Here is a 16471-nt window from a genome sequence, read left to right as displayed (position 1 = left end):
TTCCCATCCTCCACAGAAAGCACTCAGTTCCAGTGGAGCAGCAGTATTTACAGCCCTGGTCAAATGCTGTAACTTTTGCCCATTCTGAATTGGTTATACCTGACCATCCATTGCAGTTGTCATGTTTTGAATATCACTTCTGTCTATAATGGTTAAGAACTTGTTAATACTTATAAAGCAATCTTTATTTCACTAATTCAGAGATGGTTAGTAGACTTCATCCTGTGTGCCAATTCTGTTTTCATTAGCTGTGAATGTTTGGAATTCAGTGGTGTGGTAGATTGATTCAGGTGTTCCTCATAGACTTATGTGTTCTGAATGCTTAGGTCCCCAGCTGGTGGCAATTTGGGAATTGAAGCTTCCTGGATACAATGTATTATTGGGGAAGGGATTATAGATGTTATAGCCAGCTTCCCCTTACCAGTGTTTGGCACACTCTGCTTCTGCTGTTGTGTACCTGATGTTGGCCAGGAGATGATGTCCACCCTGCCATCATTTTTGCCTGCTATGATGGCACTTCCCCTTGAGTCTGTAAACTAAAATAAACCCTTTCCTTCCACAAGCTGTTCTTGGTTGGGTATTTTCTGACAGCAATGTGAAGCTGACTACAATGGTAAAATTGGTATTGGGAGTGGGGTTGTTGCTACTAGAAACCTGAATTTGTGGCTTTGATCTTTTGGAACTGGTTTGCAGGAGGAATGTTAATGCATTTGAAACCTTGGCCTAAGAGATGCCTTGCAGTGCTGTAAGTACAAGCTTGATGGACTATTCTGGTCAGAGTTGAAAGACCCAAATGCAGTAAGAACTGTGGACTGTGAGGTTTGGCTTATGAGGGTGAGAAAGAGCTTTGTTGGGACTAGTATAGAAGTAGTTTGTGTGGTAGCCTTGCTGCACTCTGCTTGCCTGTGTCCTCAGAACTTGTGCACAGTTGCAATGCATAGAAATAGACTGGTGTAAACAGATGGATATGGCACAAAAAGAAATGAAATAAGTCTTTGGGCTGAAACTGCTGTCCATTCGGATACAATTGCTTGAGAGATTACAACTACTGAGATCAGCCCAGCTGATCTACATTGGAACATCAGGAAGAATGTGGTCTCTTTTGAAGTAAGGGGCCTGAATGCTAGTGTTTGCTGTTCTTCAAAGTTGGCTTTGTTCACCCGTGGATTAACAAGTTGGTAGCCCACCTTGTACTATGGAGTATAACAAACACAGGAAAGAGTGGGTCATTGAATTTGCAAGATAGTTTTGTATTTTGGAAATGGCCATAGGCAGTGTGAAGCAGCCTTGTTAGATTACCTATGTAGAGACCTGATGGAGCCATGAGGATGAACCATAGGTTGCAGTGGAGACCTAATGGAGGTGCCAGTTCTATGGGATGGCTGCCAAAGAGAGCTGCCAGTGCAGAGTGAAGTTTTCTAGGACTGTGAGTAACCTAGCTGGAGGGGAGAATTGGAACTCCAGAGACTCATCACTAGTTAGAATCATCTGGATGTGGAGACTTGTCATTGATTAGTTGTTGGACTTGGAGCCCCAGTTGATGTTTCCCCTGTTTGTTTCAAATTTTATAATAGTTTAATATTTCTTTGCTATGCCCAGTGCCACCTTTTGCAGTGTGAATGTTTATTCTATGCCATTATGGTTTATTTTTTGGCATTACAGCTCAGTTAAAAGACGTTGGACTATGGGGAAGTTTGAACATCATTGGTATTGATAAAAACTATGGGGACTTTTAAAGCTGGACTGAATGCATTGCATTTTACATCATGTATGGTCATTAGTTTATTGGGTCCAGGGGCAGTATGTGGTGGTTTGATTTATGTGTCTTCCATAAATTTATGTGTTCCAAATTCTTAGGTCTCTAGCTGGTGGCAATTTAGGACTTAAAGTCTCCTGGAGGCAGTGTTGGAGGCAGGCTTACAGATGCTATAGTTAGCTTCCCCTTGCCAGTGTTTGGCGCACTCTCCTGCTGCTGTTGTCCACCTGATGTTGGCCAGGAGGTGATGTCCATCCTCTGCTCACGCCATTGTTTCTCCTGCCACGATGGAATTTCCCCTTGAGTCTGTAAGCCAAAATAAACCCTTTCCTCCCATAAGCTGCTCTTGGTCGGGTGTTTTCTGCCAGCACTGTGGAGCTGACTGCAACAAGGGATAAGAAGGCTGTAAGGCCAGTTAGGAACTTGGCAGGAAGAAATGCCTGTAATAGATTAGTTATGTCTGAGTTTTGGATTATAAGAACAGGGTATATGTGCTGTATTTTTGTGATTTATATAGTTTAAAGGCAGTCACTGAGTTGCTCTAATTGCACACAAAATCTTGTTGGCATACTTTATAGTCATCTTGACTTTACCACATATTGGAAACCAAATCTGATTGTTATATAATACCTATATTCAAATTATTTCTCCATTCATCCATTTGCTTACTCATTCATTCCTTATTTCTCTTTAAACATGTACTTAATATGATGCTATGTAGCATCATATTAGTATGATGCTAAGTAGCAGTGTCTGGCTGGAGCTTCTTGTATTTTACATAAATTGCCCTGTTTTCTCATAAGATTAGTACATAGCATTTAGAAAGATGTCTAGCACATGACCCTATTACATTGTTTAAATGACAGAATTCTGTTAGTTGAGTGGGTAAATTATAGTTATCTAGAGGGTAGTTATTGGTTATGATTTTGTTTTGATTTATTTTAGATCCCTTGGCTCTTTTCCTCATTCTGTGTATATACTGAGATTTAAAGACTTGTGTGCAAGGTATCAGCAAACCAGTACAGGTTTACTATGTGCCATGTGTATAAGAGAGAGATGTGCCATTTGGGCAAGAAACTCATCTTTCACATTTCTACAATCGAAGGAGGTGGGGTGGGAAATAGAATGGTGGAGAATCCTTTATAATTGATTTTCATTTGTTATAAATTTGAAATGCTCCCCAATGCCAAAAACATAGCATGGTTTACATAATATTCTGTAGTGAAGAGACAGAATGTTAGAAACCAAGAGGTATAGGTTCTAGTGTCAACAGTCTCGGTTTGTATTTACTCACTGTGACCATATTAAACTATTTGCCCTTTTAAATTTAACTTTCGTTTATGTTAAGTGAAAAAAGTACTGGGGCTGAAGAGATGGATTAGCAGTTAAGATGCTTGTTTGCAAAGTCAAAGGACCCAGATTCACTTTCCCAGGACCCACGTAAGCCAGATACACAAAGTGGCACCTCTTTCTCTCTGATAAATATATAAAAATAAAATATATTTTTTAAAATGTTGGGAAGTCTTGAGAACTTATTCGTGCTATAACATTGTGGGGTCATATGGAACTGTGTATTCTACCTTATATTGACTTCCTCTCCCTGGGAAGATGGCTAGAGTTGTGATATCTGGCTGATTTTAAACTTTTCATGGATTGTAAAATCTGACTCTTCTAGGAAGCCGTCTGAAGATGGTTTTGTTTAGGAAAAGGAAACCTAGTTAATTGTATGCTTCAGGCTTCCCAGGGCATCAACAATTTCAATGGAGCAGTATTCATGGGCTCTCCTTTGTTTTGCAGCTTGGAATCCTATCCACTGCCAGCACATCGAATGCCACAATGCAATTAACAAACCCGCTGTGAAGGTACTGTTCTGTTAAGCCTTGTTGCTTTGCAGTGGTTTAATCAAAAGGTGCAAACTGCTGAGTGACGTGCAGGAGATTTTCTGTTTTTCTAAACCAGATGCTAGAGCGCTATAGTAATCTCGAGGATTTCTTTATCTAATGTGACTGTATTTGGGCAGATAGAGTCAAGATAGAGCAATGAATATGATGTCTGCAGGTTTTGGCAATGAGTTCATAGCCAAGTGATATGTGGTGCTAACTAACAGAAGGACACTGGTGAACACCTACGTAACCTTTACTTTGCTTCTATGTGAGCTAATAAACTCAGAAAGATGGCCCCTTTCACATATATGTTACAAATTCAGTGGGCTTAGTATATCACTGTGCGAATTTAAGAATTTTTGGAAAAATAATAGAGAAAATTGTTAAGCCTTTGCTCAAATCACAGGTGTGACTGCTGAAAGGACAGAGGTGTTTGGGTAGCATGCACACATTAAGTCATAAAGAAACAGTGGTTGAGACAAGTCACGTCAACTGACTGGAGAGATTGCCCAGATAGTTGGTGTTAGAACCGGAGGCAGAGCTGGCTGCCCTAACTCAGCCTCAGCTTCCTCCACAGCAAACTGGTCTAGTCCTGTGAAAAGTCCTGAGTCTTTTAAGATAAATAATCACATATGTTAATAAAATTGTTGATAATATATTTGTTGGATAAGAAACACTTAAGATTCTGGAGAGATGGCTCAGTCTGTAAAGTGTTTTTTGAACTCATAGCACACACATACACACACACATACACGTGCAACCCCTCCCACTTGGCTGGCGAGATAAGTGTTGGGATCTGCGGGGGTTAAATTTCACATTATGAAGAGTGAGTGCCAGCTCTGAAGTTATGTGTTCATAGCTACTTTAGAGAAATTGGTGTTACTGAAATTTTCTTCCCTTAGATTGTGCTCATGACTAAATAATTGAAAATGCATGCTGTCACTTTATAAAATCAACAGGTAAAATGAGATCTAGTAAATATAAAAAGAACTAAAAAATACTTTTTATGAACTTAAGGGATGGCAAAGTGCAATAATAGCATTTCATGTAAATGTATAATAGTGACAAATGTTGTCCTTATATTTAATCTTAGTCACTACTGAAAGCAAATTGAATGGATGTGAGTAAGAGTGAGTGAGAGTAACCCCTCAATGGAAGAATAAACCTCACCCATTCTATTATCAACCCCTTACTGAACTTTGGCAGGCTTGGGGTTCAAAACGACTTTTCTGTAGTGTGAGTTGACACATAGAGATCATCTATTATTCATGGAGTTCAGCGTGTTTCTCCTTCATAAGGAGACTTCTTGCTTTTGGTTCTCTATCTTTCCTTCCTGCTTCCTGCCAGTCACAGGTTGCTCCAGTTACTTTTTCATTGATTTTATGTCAGACTGCATCCTCAGGAGTCCTCTGGCACTCTGCTTAGCATGGCTTTCTGGCCATCTAATCACAGAAATGAGAAATGAGATTTTTTCCTCTTCTAGGCAAATGGCCCATTGTATTCCTCTAGGTTGATTCTAGGGAATGAATCCTTTAGATGTGGGGTGGGGGGGTCTCTTTAACCACAAAAGCTAGGCCCTTAGGATAGGCCCAACTGTCTCACTCTCTGTGATTTTTCTTTATTGAGGTAAACTCCACACAAATACAAATTTAAAATTAACTAACTAAAAGTGAACAATTAGCTGGGCATAATGGTGCATGCCTTTAATACAAATGATGCAGGATTTCAGGTTTGGGGGACCTACAAGCCTGTGAACCTCAACTTTTAGGTACTTATCCATTTCAACAAAGAATTGGAAAATATACTCTGAGAAAGATACATTTTGAATTATGAGGTTTATTTTAAGAAAAATCAGTTTCCAGGTGAAGGCTAGCCTGAGGGGAATTTTTCTGTTTTCCTGGATTAAAAAGGTAGAGGGGAAGAAACTCATGGAAAGGGCACCTAGATATACATGCACACACACACACACGCATGCACACATACATGTGCACACAAACACTCACGCATGCACACATACATGCATATATATACACACACAAGTGCACATACACACATACATATATACACACTCACACTCATGTGTGTGCACCTGCACACACACATGCATATATACATACGTTCACACTCACACGTGTGCACATGCACATGCATGCACACGTGGGAAGTAAGGCCTGAGAGCACAAGCCCTTCCTTTTCATACTCACACAAGGTCAGGACAGACTGAGAAATAGGATAATGAAGGGCTCAGGGCTCAAAGAAAGATCATGAGAGTAGTTAGAATGAGAAAGCACCCAAAACCAAGGCAGGAAAGTGTCCAGAGGCTGGGAATGGGGCAGAGCTTACCAAAGCAGGACTTGGGAGAGCCCAGTACCAGGAGAATTTAGCCAGGTGACAGGTAATATACCTGACAGGACCATTTATACTAGTCAGACATTCAATTAGGTTGAGCCTTACTGCCAGACTCAGGTGTGTGAGGGAGAAGCCTGATTGGTTTGTGGACTCAAGGGGCTGACAGAGAAGGGCCAGCCCACCCAGGTGTGCGGGGCTGAGAAAGAAGCAAGCAGGCAGGGCTGCTGCTGAAGAATTGCTTGTAGCCATCTTGGGTGCGACTGGACTGGATGCAGGTCTTGGTTCTGCCAGGGCAGGTAAAGATGGCATCTCCTTGTTTTCCTTCAGCCTTTGTCCCTAGCTGACTGCCTGTAAAAAATGATCTGTCTCCTGTTTCTTCTTCACCAGCCCTTGGGAGGCTAAGGAAGGGGAATGGCTGTGAGTTCACGGACAGCCTTAGGTTACAGAATGAGTTCCAGGTCAGCCTGGGATAGAATGAAACCCTACCCTGAAAACAAACAAACATATAAAACTTGAACAATTCACTGACAGTGTGTTTACAATACTTACAGCTACCATCTTAATCGTGTTGGGAGACATTTTCATCACCCCTCCCCTGAATCTTACTTTTTGATCTCCAGTTTTCCACTTTCCAGAAGGGTAACATTTTGCCTACCTCAGTAATGGTCTTTCTTTGTAGTGTTGGGGCTCCTGAAGACATGTAGTCACCATTTGTAACATTGCAGATCTAGAGTCTCCAACAGCCAGATGCTTACAGGATTATTTTAAAAGCCATGAAATTGTTTAGTTGATGCTAATTTAATTTAAACATTGCACATTTACACATTCATAGTGAAAACAACCAATAATCCTCATTAAAATGTAAGCAGAGGATTAATCTTTTAGATGGAGGGTTTAGAAGTTATGTGAACTTTCCTTTTCTTCATTTTCCTAATCTGTATATAAGACAACAGTTATAAACAATCGTTGTTTCAGTGCAACAGCTAGATATGAACACGTTAGTCTGGTGAAAACTGATCTGTTCAGAGTAGAGACTTTGAGACCGCCAGGTCAGATGAGTCCTGTTAATAAGTCATAGGTCAATTAGCTAATCTCTAGTGACTCTGTAGTTTTTAGGTTCTAGGGCTTTTTCCTTTTGAATAAAATGGAAAACTTAGTTTTACCTGGCAGAAGTTTCAATGACTTTGTACAAATGAAGGTAAAGTATTAGAACCCAAGAGGGGGTCTACATGGGGCACATAGGGAATCCTCATGGAAAATGGATTAATCCTCACCAAGAGTCCAGTACCTCTGTAATAGTAAGCTCTACCATGAGGCCTTAATGATCTACTAAAGAGAAAAACTGTGATCTATTTTTGTTATAACATGCTCCAAAAAAGGACTGTTTAAGAGCCAAGACTTATGATAGGACTACAGGTAAAAACCTATTAAAATTGATAGTGTAATATTTTTTTGAGGCAAGCCCAACAGACTGGTCTTTTTTTATGCAAGAGAGCGCACGTGAGAGAGGGAGAGAATTGGCATGCCAGGGCCTTTAGCCACTGCATTCTAACTCTAGACACATGTGCCACCTTGTGTGCACAGCCTTACATACTTGCACCACCTTATTTGTCTGGCTTATGTGGGACCTAGAGAGTCAAACATGTGTCCTTAGGCTTCACAGGCAAGCACCTTAACTGTTAAGCCATCTCTCCAGCCTGATAGTGTATTATTATATCACACTCTGTTTTTGGTTTTACCTGGGTCAATTTGAAGTCCACTTTGTAAAAGACCAAAGCCCAGATAATTATGTAAGATAGGGTAGCCAAATCTGGCCTGCTGTTTCTTTTTGTAAATAATGGCTTATTGGAACACAACTATACTCATTTGCTTGCACACTGTATGTGGTTCCTTTCATGCTACACCCTTTAAGATGAATGGCTGTTGGAGATAAAATATGGCCCACCAATCTTAAAATACTTACTCGTTGGTCACTTATAGAAAAAAGTATGGCAATCTAACATAACAACTAGTAGCCATTTTAGTTATTTATTGTATTCATTGTATCTAAAGATTATGAAATTACAGGAGAAAAGATTTCACACTATATCCACAACAACAAGGAATATGTGATTTAGCAATTCTGGTATTCAGTCAGTCACCAAAATCCTTCAGGGTTAATTTAGAATTATGGGCTGAATTATAAATGTGAGTTATTTCTCCTTTTCAAAACAGTGAAAAACTAAAAAGAGCGAGATTTCAGAAAAATGTATATTTTAGGTGTATTAACTGTGTAATTAGCTATAGCATGGGTTTGTTATTTCTTGAAAACAGGCACAGAATTCAGAAGGTCTTCAGTAAACCATATAAATGTAAACAGATGCAAAGAAAAAACTCGGCTAGTCATCTGAATATTTTTGGTCACTTGATCTAAAACACCCAGATATTCAAAATGTCCTGACAATCAACTATGGAATGAACACTTTTCATCACTGTTCTTAGGCTAGTGAAACCTTAGCCATAAACAGCAAGGCAGCAGGAGTAAATAAACTTGCAGGTCATATGTGGCAGGTGTGTGTGGGGGGGATGTATAAATGAAACATTGGATAAGTGATTCAAAGCAAAGGTTCCAAAATGAATCCTTCATCATTAGCCTTCATGCTGGTTTCTCTGGAGGCAGTATGTTCCAAAGAAGTTAACTTCTCTACTACTAGCATTTTGGTATCAGGTTTGATTTTGAAACCTTGATGATACAGTTTCTTTTTTTCTAAAGGAAAGATTACTGTGTTTACAATCCACATAGCCCATCTGTGCAGCCATTGAATAAGGTCATTTTTTAGCTTTGTGGAATGAAGGCGTGTTACTGCTTGTCACTTGAATGGCAATAGCAGCAGAGAGGAAATACCACAGTCGCCGCACTCAGCCCCCAGTGTGGGCTCATCAGTCGGTGCAGCATGCACGCTTATGGGTGGAATGGGTTGCATTTATTCCACTTCGCTTCTAAAGCTCCGTCAGAACTGATGCGTTTGTCTCATGATGTAGGAAATTTGGTACCTAGAGGCAGGAGTACTCATTTTGTCTTTTCCTGTGTTTCAGATGTGCATAGACCCTTCCTTGTCAGTTGCACTGGGTGATAAGCCACCCCCGCTGTATCTGTGTGAAGAATGCAGCGAGAGGATTGCAGGGTAGGTATAAGGATCCCTGAAGAGAGGGGAATAGAGCATCAGCGAACAAATCAAAATCATTTGGACCTAAAGTGGTTGTATCATCAACTTTCCCATTAGCTGTGCTGTGTTTTTCAAAGGCTGGCTTGTCTGATATTGGATATGGCCAGCTGTTATTTGGAAGATTTCAGCTTTGAAATGAGAAAGCAATTCTACCTAATAAAGAGGCCCAAGGTTGAAGTAGCTCCATTGGAAAAGGCTGCAGAGAAAAAGAGATTTGAGAGAAAACTGGCTTCCAAAGAGAGCGCGTTATTCAAGCGGGTTCTTGCTGCTCATTACTTTCAGTTACACTCAGCTGTCTTCAGATCATGCCATATTTTGGTTGCCATAATTTGTATCTGGAAAGTATCATTTAAAGATAACTAATGTGATGAAATGGGTATAATTTATAATTTATCTGAAGTGCATTAGATGTTTTGAACATGTATTAGCATAGTGCTCTTGATTAAACTTCCTATTACAAGCTTTTCATCAGTAGCATGTGGCTTAGAAACATTCACGTAGAAGGGGATTTTTTTTCGATGGAGCTAAAAAAAAATTTTTTTTTAATAGGGACCACAGCGAGTGGCTGATTGATGTTCTTCTGCCACAAGGTATGGTTAACTTTGGAAAGGATGAGTAATGAGTAATCATGACTAATTATATGGTTAATTTATCTCCTTTTTTACTATTCTATTTCACAAAAAAGTAATGAAAGCAAAATACTTGATGAATATTCATTGGCCTACAATATTACATCAATGTCTTGCTTATATGCACCCAAACATGCACTGAGGGACTAGGTATCAGCTCTATCAAAATTAGGGTTAGGGTCATCTATGACTAAAGCCTTGCTGGTTTGTGTTATAAAGGCTTTTCTTTCCACATGGTGTATTTCTACAACATGTTGCTGTGCCCGGTCAGGAAGAGAATAAAGGGAACGGTGGTCCTTTTTATTGTTACTGGCTCTGTGTGTTAGGGGAGAGTCCTTTAATTGCTCTGAGAGTCAGTACCCCATCAGCAAATAGGGATGACGTGTATCCATCTCATTTTAATGGAAAGATCTGCAGGTACTTCTAGAGGCTTGTTGGAGCTCTGAGAGTTGTGTCTGCAAGTCGGTAGGGTATAGTCAGGGCATTCCTCTGCACCATGTTGGTGGCTGAAATGACAAGGAGAAGAAATAAGTAAGACAGATGAGAGACAGGAATGGGCCAGGTTGAGGCATGCTCACTATAGATCAAAGACAGGGAGAACTTGGTTTATGACTATAGGAATAGGCAACAAAAGTATTTATACTGAAGGCCCATTTAAAGTCTTACGTCACTACACTGTGTGAACATTTTTATTTATTTATTTTTTACTTTGAGAGAGAGAGAGAGAGGGGAAGAGAGAATGGGTGCACCAGAACCTTCAGCCTGCTGTAAACGAACTCCAGACATGTGCGCTTCCTTGTGCACATGTGTGACATTGTGTACTTGTGTCAGTGTGCATCTGGCTCCGTGTAGGACCTGGAGATTTGAACATGAGTTCTTAGGCTCCACGGGCAAATAAATGCCTTAGCTGCTAAGCCATCTCTCCAGCCCCAATATATGAATATATTTTTTAAAACTCAGGGCCTTTGCCTAATAATTGCACTACTTTAAAGTCTAACTTTTAATGTTTGGTCATCTGAACCTTAAGAGAGTTTTACTTAATGAGTGCTTGGTGCTGTAAAACAAAGCAATAACTGTCTGCATCCATTTCCTTCAAAGAACATTTTTTAAATCTGCATGCTACCTATAGAGAGATTCAGGCTGCACCATGGCAATGGTAACTTTTTTCCCTTTAAATTAAGTAACTTTACTATAGAGAGTCCAGTGCTTTGATGCTGGACAGTCACATTTTACTATTTATTTATTTTTTTATTTTTGAGGTCAGATACAGGTCAGGTTTCTTGCTGCTAGCTCCTGAGTACTGGGATGACGAGCATGTGCCATTGTGGACGGCTTTTTTTTTCACAATAAGCAGTGATTTACTATTGTTGGCTAGACTGGACCTGAGCTCCCAAACTCAAGAGGTCCTCATGGCTCACTCTCCTGAGAAGCTAGGAGTACTGGAGTATGCCACAATGCCAAACTTCTAAAGTACATGTTAAATATCAGATAAGTTTCTGAATTCTGTTCGTCATTTCCAGATGATATTCATCTATGTGGTAGAATTGATAAATGACTTTTATTATTTATCTAGAGATATGACACCAACCTCCGACATCACATGTTAACAATATTTATTTTTGCAAAATGAGCTTTTAAAACTGAGTTATAAATTTAACTGACTAGCTATCCATTAATTTATGATTTCTAGATAGGACTGAGGAAGCATCTACCTTTAATCTTTTCAATAAAGTATAATATAGACCATCCTATAAATAAAGTGTTAGTCCAGTTTTTGAAGCCTTCCTATTTCAAAAGAAATGGTAATGGATTCTTGGAAAAATTATTTTCCACTACTTTCAAGAAGGATTCTTGTGCACTCACTACAATCAGTCTCAGAGGGAGACAGTAGTCTGACAGCCTCACTGCACTTGATTTACTCATGTGTTTGAGGATTGCTTTTTTTCTCGATTAACCAGAGCCCGTTTTATAGTAGTAGAGGTTGTTATGAACTGATAAGTGCAAATCAAAATAGGCCAAGTTAGTAGGCTTTTCTTATGGTTGTGACAGGTCAGACATCTCACGGTGGGGCTTCAGTGTCAGAACCATCAACAGAGCATCAAATAGGGAATCCAGATTAGCTCTACACCCACAGCCTGTGTGATATTGAATAACTCTTCCAGTCACGGTGGTTCTCAAATGTGTCCACTGGGAAATGAGGATATAAGATTAAAGTTGTTTGGTTTTAACATGATCTGATTTCCAAGATACATTTGAGAAATATAAATTAGATGCAACAACAATGCCCTAAAATCATAATCAGATTGAGAAAGATGTTTTTGCTTTTGGAGGAAAATAGAGGCCAAGCCCAGAGATTCTGTTACTAAGACTGTTTATTACCCTTCATGGTTACCCCTATTTAAAATGGGCTCTTTTTCTTTGTTGATATTTTGTGTGCCTTCCCCTTACAGCTGAAATATCTGCTATATGTCAGAAAAAGGTAAGAGCAAACCATCTGTGTGGTGGGGCATGATTTCTTGTGTTTGTATGTAAATCCATGCATTGACATCTGCCTCATTTCTGCACCATGGTTTCTCAGTACGTACATGTCACTGTGTTTGTGAGGGGGAAAGGAAGCACTTTAGCATGCAAGATTTTGATGTCCAGATGGTCTCCGTTTCCATTTCTGCTTTTGCTCACCCATCTTATGCACAATAAGTACTCTCAAATAAAAGTGTTTGTATAATTCTGGAGTGGGTTTAATTACAAAAAGGGTTGAATTATAGTGAAATTTATGGAATTTAATTTTTAACTTATTATTAACAGCTTTCATAATTACAGACACTAAACCATGATAATTCCCTCCCTGACACCCATCCTCCCCCTCTCAAATCCACCTTCCATCAAATCCCCTTCCCTTTTCAATTAGTCTCTCTTTTATTTTTTGTTTTTTATCTTTTTTATTGACAGCTTCCATAATTGTAGACAATAAACAATGATAATTCCTTCTCTATCCCCACTTTCTCCCTCACAAATCCACCCTCTATCATATCCCCTCATCCTCTTAACAAGCCTCTTTTTTTAATTTATTTTTTTTTCTTTTTCAAGGTAGGGTCTCACTGTAGCTCAGGCTGACCTGGAAATCACTCTGTAGTCTCAGGGTGGCCTCGAACTCATGGCAATCCTCCTACCTCTGCCTCCTGAGTGCTGGGATTAAAGGCGTGCGCCGACATGCCCTGCTTTTTTTTTTTTTTTTTTTTTTTTTTTAGGTAGAGTCTCACTCTAGCTGAGGCTGACCTGGAATTAACTATGTAATCTCAGGATGGCCTCGAACTCACAGTGATCCTCCTACCTCTGCCTCCCAAGTGCTGGAACTAAAGGCATGTGCCACCACACCTGGCTAAGTCTGTCTTTTATTTTGATGTTATCATCTTTTCCTCCTATTATGAATATCTTGTGTAGGACGTGCCAGGCACTGTGAGGTGAATATTAAGACCATTTTGTGTCTGGAAGACACATTTCCATTGCCTCTTTTTGTTTTAAATATTTTTATTTAGTTATTTGAGAGACAGGCCAAGAAAGAGGGAGAAAGAGAGAGAGAGAGAATAGGTATGCCAGGGCCTCCTGCCACTGTAAATGTACTTCAGATACATGTACCATTTTGTGCCTCTGGCTTTATTTATGTAGTTACTGGGGAATCAACTTGGGTCATCAGACTTGCCAGCAAGCACCTTTAACTACTGAGCCATACAGCCCCTCCTCTTCTTGTTTTAATAGTTTAAAAGTATAAGAGGAGGTAGTATGCTATTATTCAAAGAGCTTTGACTACTTGGTTGGGGTACCTGGGTTCTGGCCAGCCCAATTTGCTCTGACCTATGTGGGTGGACCTTACGCATGGCATTTCATTGTTTTGGGAGGCTGGCTATGAGTATGCATCTTTTGATGATTGTCTTAGTTCATTGTTTCTGCATAACAAACTGTCCTGAAACGTAGTAGTGGCTAATAGAAATGACCATTATTGCATCAATTTTATGGGGTGACAGTTTGGCATATGCTCAGTGAAGGAGCTCTGGTGACCTCTCCTCTAGGCTCTTTCATACACTTGCAGTAAGTTGGTGGTATCTTCATGACCAGTGATGATGGACTGATCCCATATATCTCATATCTCTTACATGCCTGACTAGGTTGGCTACATGGGTAGGATGACAGAAGTGTCTGGGCCTCCACCTTTCCAGGAATGGTCTCACCCTCAGGGAGCCTATGCTGGACTAATGCATAGATAGCAGTACTGTTAAAGCCAAAAAGAAACTTGAAAGGCCCTTTGGGTCAATAGTTGGTTTCTCTGCATTCTACTGGGCAAAGCAAGTGTCAAGATCAGATAGATCCAAGGAATAGGGAATAAAAATCTTCCTGAGTATAGAAGGAGTGGCAAGATTTTTAGGTTGTATTTAATGTGCTATGATCTACTTTTTAGACAATTATTTAAATTCTAGCCATATGCAAAATATGGTCATAACTTTATAAGACCTCCCCCCAAAGTCTTATCAGTTTGTGACTGCAAGCTTGAAGTTTGATCTGAGTCTGATATGGTCATTGATGTCCCTTACCTTGTCAGAGACTTGGGAACTAACAATGAAAATTGTCTGTCCCCTTCACTTTCAAGCCACAATGGTAAGATTAGGAAGAGTTGGAAACACAGTTGTTTAGTTGGAAACACAAAATAATCCAGTCAAGGATTATTGGGGGGAAGTATTTTATTATTGATATTGTTTAGCATTGACGGTGCATGATGAGCAAGGCAGTGTATTTCACATGGAGAAGGAATAGGAAAGATGTTAGGGCCAGAGTGGCAACTGTCTAAGATTCTTGGATTCTCCTCTTGTAGTGAAGGGAAATCTGTGCCTCTTCCCTGGGATATGGGTGAACTTGTGGCTACTTTAATAGAAGATGTGGAAGTGATTGTGGTTAACAGACTGGGCCATAAAAGGTCACCTACTTCACTCTTGGCTCTCTTAAAGCACATGATTTTAGGATGTTTTTCTCAGAATCAAGCCACCATGCCAGGAGAATCCCGAGGGCTGTGGTTCTGACATAGATTGTCTCCCGAAGGGTTCACGTGTTCATGGGGTATCAGTCTTAAGGTATGAAACCTAGAGGAAGATCACCGAGGGCTCCTCTTGTCGAGAGAATTATATAATTCTCATGTTAGTCCCCACAGAATGAGTTGTTGTAAAAGGCAAGATGAACCCCTCCAAGCCTGTGCTTCCTGTCTTGTCATGTGGTCTCTCTCCCTCTGGCAAACACTTTTGCTATTGAGAGACCACCTGTCTTGAGATCCTCTCAAGAGCTCAACTGATTCCTGTGCCATGTTCTTAAAACTAAGTAAGCTTATTTTATTTATTGATTTATTTATGAGAGATAGAAAGAGGGATATATATATGTGTGTGAGAGAGAATGGGTATACTAGGGACACTAGCCCCACTGCAAAGGAACTCCAGATGAATGTGCCACTTTGTGTATCTGGTTTTACATGGCTACTGGGGAATCAAACCCAGGTCCTTAGGCTTTGTAGGCAAGTAGCTTAACTGTTAAGCCATATCTTTAGCCCCCAAGCTTATTTTCCTTATGAAGTATCCAGCCTCAAGTATTTTGCTACAATACAAAATGAGGCAATACACAAAGCTGTTTGAAGAGGCCAGGGGTAGATGAGGCAGTCAGAGGGCCCGGTTGTGCCTATCCTTGAGATCTGTTCAGCCCCAGTAGTAGATGTTGGGGTGGAAAAGTCACCTCAGAAGTGGATTTCAAGGGGTGGCCCCTCTTCTTCCCAGAAATTTGAGTCATCCTATTTCAGATTTTAGCCCTCAACTACATTGGAATAGAGAAAAATTTATCTTGCTTGTGTCCTGTGTGAAGATCTAACTCACAAAAAGCATGCACATGATAAAATGTTTAATTTCATGGTAGCTTATTCAATAGCATCAAAAATAAACCAAAAAAGTCATTTTTATGAGTATTTTAAAGTTCTCGAAGGATTACTTATTACTATATAGTTCATCTGGATTGGTCTGCTTCCTCTACAGCTTCATTGAGTGTACACTTCTTGGTTTCTGTATATTTCCTCTTGCATCTGTTTTTTAATTGCATCTTCCTCTGCTAGGATTCTTCTCTCTTCTCATTCCTTATCAATGCAACTTATAGAAACAAATTCACCCTTTTAACACTCTGCCTGGAAAACTCTTTAGTCACTTCATGAGTTACTTTCTTGTTGCTGGGACTAAATGCCCAACCAAAAGCAGCTTAGGCAAGGAAAGACTTTATTTTGGCTTACAGTTTCAAGGGAAAGTTTCATTGTGGTAAAGAAAGCATGACAGTCCAAAACACTGCCATCACATCTTCACACCAGCAGGGAGGAAGCAGAGAGTGTGGGAGCGGGGCAAGGAGAGCTGGGCTCTGACACCCGAGCCTTCCTCCAGCAAGCCTGCACAACCTTCCTGAACAGTGCCACCAACTGGGGATTGAGTATTTAAACACGTGAATCTACAGGGGGCATTTTGCATCCAAACTACCATAGTCATGTCCCCAAATTTATTACATATCTTTTCTTTCAGGTTATTGTAGGTGTCGGCTTTGTCAGTTGTTTCACTGTTGTAAAATGTAGTTACCTTCCTC

General features: G+C 40.0%; 1 protein-coding gene across 10 annotated transcripts in view; it reads left to right on the top strand.

Annotated features, from left to right (window-relative positions):
• Window positions 1-16471, top strand: part of Unc79 (unc-79 homolog, NALCN channel complex subunit) — a 271086-nt gene that overhangs the window by 113815 nt on the left and 140800 nt on the right. For all 10 annotated transcript variants that reach the window (XM_045155122.1, XM_004649317.2, XM_045155118.1 and 7 more), the window contains 4 exons: window positions 3554-3618; window positions 9064-9152; window positions 9744-9784; window positions 12274-12302. In XM_045155122.1, coding sequence (XP_045011057.1) covers window positions 3554-3618; window positions 9064-9152; window positions 9744-9784; window positions 12274-12302 — 224 coding nt within the window. The remainder of the gene's footprint in view (window positions 1-3553; window positions 3619-9063; window positions 9153-9743; window positions 9785-12273; window positions 12303-16471) is intronic.

The sequence above is a fragment of the Jaculus jaculus genome, chromosome 7, assembly GCF_020740685.1.
Source record: "Jaculus jaculus isolate mJacJac1 chromosome 7, mJacJac1.mat.Y.cur, whole genome shotgun sequence".
Classification (NCBI taxonomy): domain Eukaryota; kingdom Metazoa; phylum Chordata; class Mammalia; order Rodentia; family Dipodidae; genus Jaculus; species Jaculus jaculus.
The sequence above is the reverse complement of the archived record's forward strand: the minus strand, read 5'-3'. Positions and strand labels throughout refer to the sequence as shown.